This window comes from Myotis brandtii, unplaced genomic scaffold, assembly GCF_000412655.1.
Source record: "Myotis brandtii unplaced genomic scaffold, ASM41265v1 scaffold488, whole genome shotgun sequence".
Classification (NCBI taxonomy): Eukaryota; Metazoa; Chordata; class Mammalia; order Chiroptera; family Vespertilionidae; genus Myotis; species Myotis brandtii.
Window position 1 is genome coordinate 82435 of NW_005368638.1, and position 2875 is coordinate 85309.

Genomic DNA, 2875 nt, shown 5'->3' on the forward strand with positions numbered 1-2875 from the left:
TTCCTACTGCCCTTCCTCCAAAGGGGAGTGGTAAGGGTTTTGTTAGAAGTACAAATTGCTTCTTAATGCAGAGGATGAAGCTGGGTGCTGGCACCTCCTTAGAAATTCCTCCCACTCCCGGGAAAGCCACTGCTGCATGTCAATTTTAATTTTTGAAATTTAAACCGAGGGCTTTGTGTCTAAGCTCCATCTCATCGGAGAAGGGGACGGATAAGTCAAAAAGAATTAGGGCCCCGCTGGGGATTGCAGATCCATAGCAATTAGACTTCATTTGGGTCTCAGACATTTGGTTTTAATCGCATTTCTGAATGATACAATCGACAAGGCATCAGAAATGTATACTATGCAACTGTAGATGGGGCCCGACTCTGCCCTCCCCAGTTCCTGGGCTCAGCTGGGCTTGGGCTCCTCACTCAGCAGGGGTGGGGTCGGTTGAGGAATTGGGGTTCAGTTTCAGTCTGGAACTGGGGAATGGTGATATATATATATTTGTTTTCTGCCTTGCTGTCTTTCAGAACTTTTTCCCTGGACTGAAAGCAGATGCAATCATTGCTAATATTCCAGTTAATGACAATAAGACATTATTCAAGTAAAATAAGAGCATCAAGAGGAATAGCCACAGCAACGGGACTTGAAGCAGGGGTGTAATCGTCTTTAAAGGGGAATCACAGCTTTTAGTGTCCTCCAGGAACTAAAGTTGAGCCCAATGTGATTTGGGGGCAGACATAAAGCCATGAACATTGTCACCCACATTGACCTGTGAATACATGTGTGTGTGCACATGTGTAATATGCAACTGTAGATGGGGCCCGACTCTGATGACAACCACAGTATATCCACATGGTGTGTGTGTGTGTGTGTGTGTGTGTGTGTGTGTGTGTGTGTGGTGCGCGCCTCCAGCTTTACACAGGTACACACACTCTGGGATTGCCTCCGTGTGCACACATTTCTCTTCAAACAACTGGTCAAAACGAACTCAGTAAGTACTAACAGGTTGTTAACTGGTTATTTTGTAGATAGTTTATTATTTATTGGAATTCAATGGTCTAAAAACAAAACAAAAAAATAAAGAAATCAAAGCCATGTTGGCTGTTTCCCTACCATGTGTGTGTGTGTGTGTGTGTGTGTGTGTGCGCGCGCGGGCGTGCGTGTGTGTGGGGGGGGGGGGTGGGGGGGGGGGGGGATGGGATGGGAAGTACTGAGAAGAGACCACACACAATGGGGCTCAGATCATGGCACCCTGCAAATGGGAAGGGAGGGTCCTGGAAAAGGGGTCCCTCCCCCAGGGATAGTGTATATCTCCTCCCATGCAGTTCCGGGTGAATTCAGGGAGCTGGATGATCCCCAGATTGCCTGTTTACCAGCTCTTGTAAGAGCTGTGGCCCTCACCGGTGGTGTGGGCAAATGGACGGGTGCTGAGCACTTTATGCCTGGGTGGGTGGGTTTCTGCGGGGGGACTTCTGCACTTCTTTATAGGGACAAACATCTCAGAGACCACCTGCGGGCAAGTGCCTCATCCCTGCCTCCCATTTGCCTCCCCTACCGCTTCCTTCTCCAGAAACACCTGCTCTTTGACGTCCTCCCACAAGGCTGGGAACTTGGAGACTCAGCCACTCCTCTCCTGCCTGCCTCTATCTAGTTCTCTCTCCCCCACCTCCTCTGGGCCCCTCCAGTTCAGGGACGCAGCCCAGGGGAGAAATATTATCTCTCCGAAGGGTGGGATGCTCTCTCATCTCTCCCCACATCTTTTCGCCCATCCCGGGTGGCAGGGACAGGGCAGTGGCTGACAAGCAGGCATAGACGGGGCTCTTCGGGGCCCAGTTAATGTCTTCATGCCAAGGTGGACATCTGGAGGACTGGTCTGGGGGCCTCCCTGACAAAAACATCGGAGCCCGTGGTCTAGAAACATAATTTAATGCGTCGCAGTGGGTCTGAGTCAGGCGTTTGGTGGAGAGGCGAATTTCCCTTTGCTGGGATTGTGCGGCGGTGGGGTTTTGACTGATGGACAGGGAAATTTGCAGGAGGATTGGACTCCCCAGGGAGCTCGTGCGCACAGTGGCCTACCTCACTGGCCAGGGTTGGAAGGCTGGGCCTCCGGGCACTCGGAGGAGGAGGGAGACTGAAGAGGGCAGTTCCGCCCAGTCTGTCCAGTCCAATCAGGTTTGCAAACTGTGCTGCCACCGCCACCGCTGCTGTCCATGCCTTTGGGGTTCAGGTTCAGGCTCATCTCACCACGTTGGCGTTGCCCTCTCCCTCCCCAGATGGGGGCCGGGCCAGGAGCACTGCCCAGAGCATAGTGAGTTGCAGACACACTGGGGATGGGAGCGGGCAGGGAGGACAGCGGGAATGTGTCTTTTCCAAAGATGTCAAGAAGTGTCAGGAAACGCGAGGGGTCCTTGTCAGGGAGCAGCACGCCCGCATTGGGCCCAGGGCGGCGGCAAGCCCCTCGCCCAGCTCCCTGCGACCCTAGTCCGGGTAGAGAAGGAAGCCGGAGAACGTGCTGTACTTGTTGTTGTTGCCTCCGTGCGCCTTCCCGCCATCCAGCTTTACATACACCTCATCGCCCGCCTCCAGGTGCAGCACCACGCTGTTGCTGGCGTAGTCGTAGTTCTGGTCCGCGTCCTGCGCGATGGCGCTGGCCCGGACCTGGGGGCGAGCCACTCCGGCTCCGGGGTCCACGCTCCCACCCAGGCTCCACCTTCTCTCGCCAACTTAGCCAATTCCTTCCCGCAAGTACGGGAGGGAGGAGAGATGGGACTTCTGATCACCGGCCCAGCGCGGAGGGTGGGAACCAGGGCCAGGACCAGAGGAAAGGGGAGTGAGGGGCGAGCGCCCTGCACAGGGGCAGCTAAAGAAGGAAGAGGCTTCCGAGGAG

At 54.6% G+C, this 2875-nt stretch overlaps 1 protein-coding gene across 1 annotated transcript in view; it reads right to left on the reverse strand.

Moving 5' to 3' along the window:
• Positions 1-1118: 1118 nt before the first annotated feature.
• C1QL2 (complement component 1, q subcomponent-like 2) overlaps positions 1119-2875 on the reverse strand; it is a 3895-nt gene continuing 2138 nt past the window's right edge. Inside the window, exon 3 of the mRNA XM_014547885.1 lies at positions 1119-2646. Within this exon, the coding sequence (XP_014403371.1) occupies positions 2467-2646 (180 nt within the window). The 3' untranslated portion in view covers positions 1119-2466. The remainder of the gene's footprint in view (positions 2647-2875) is intronic.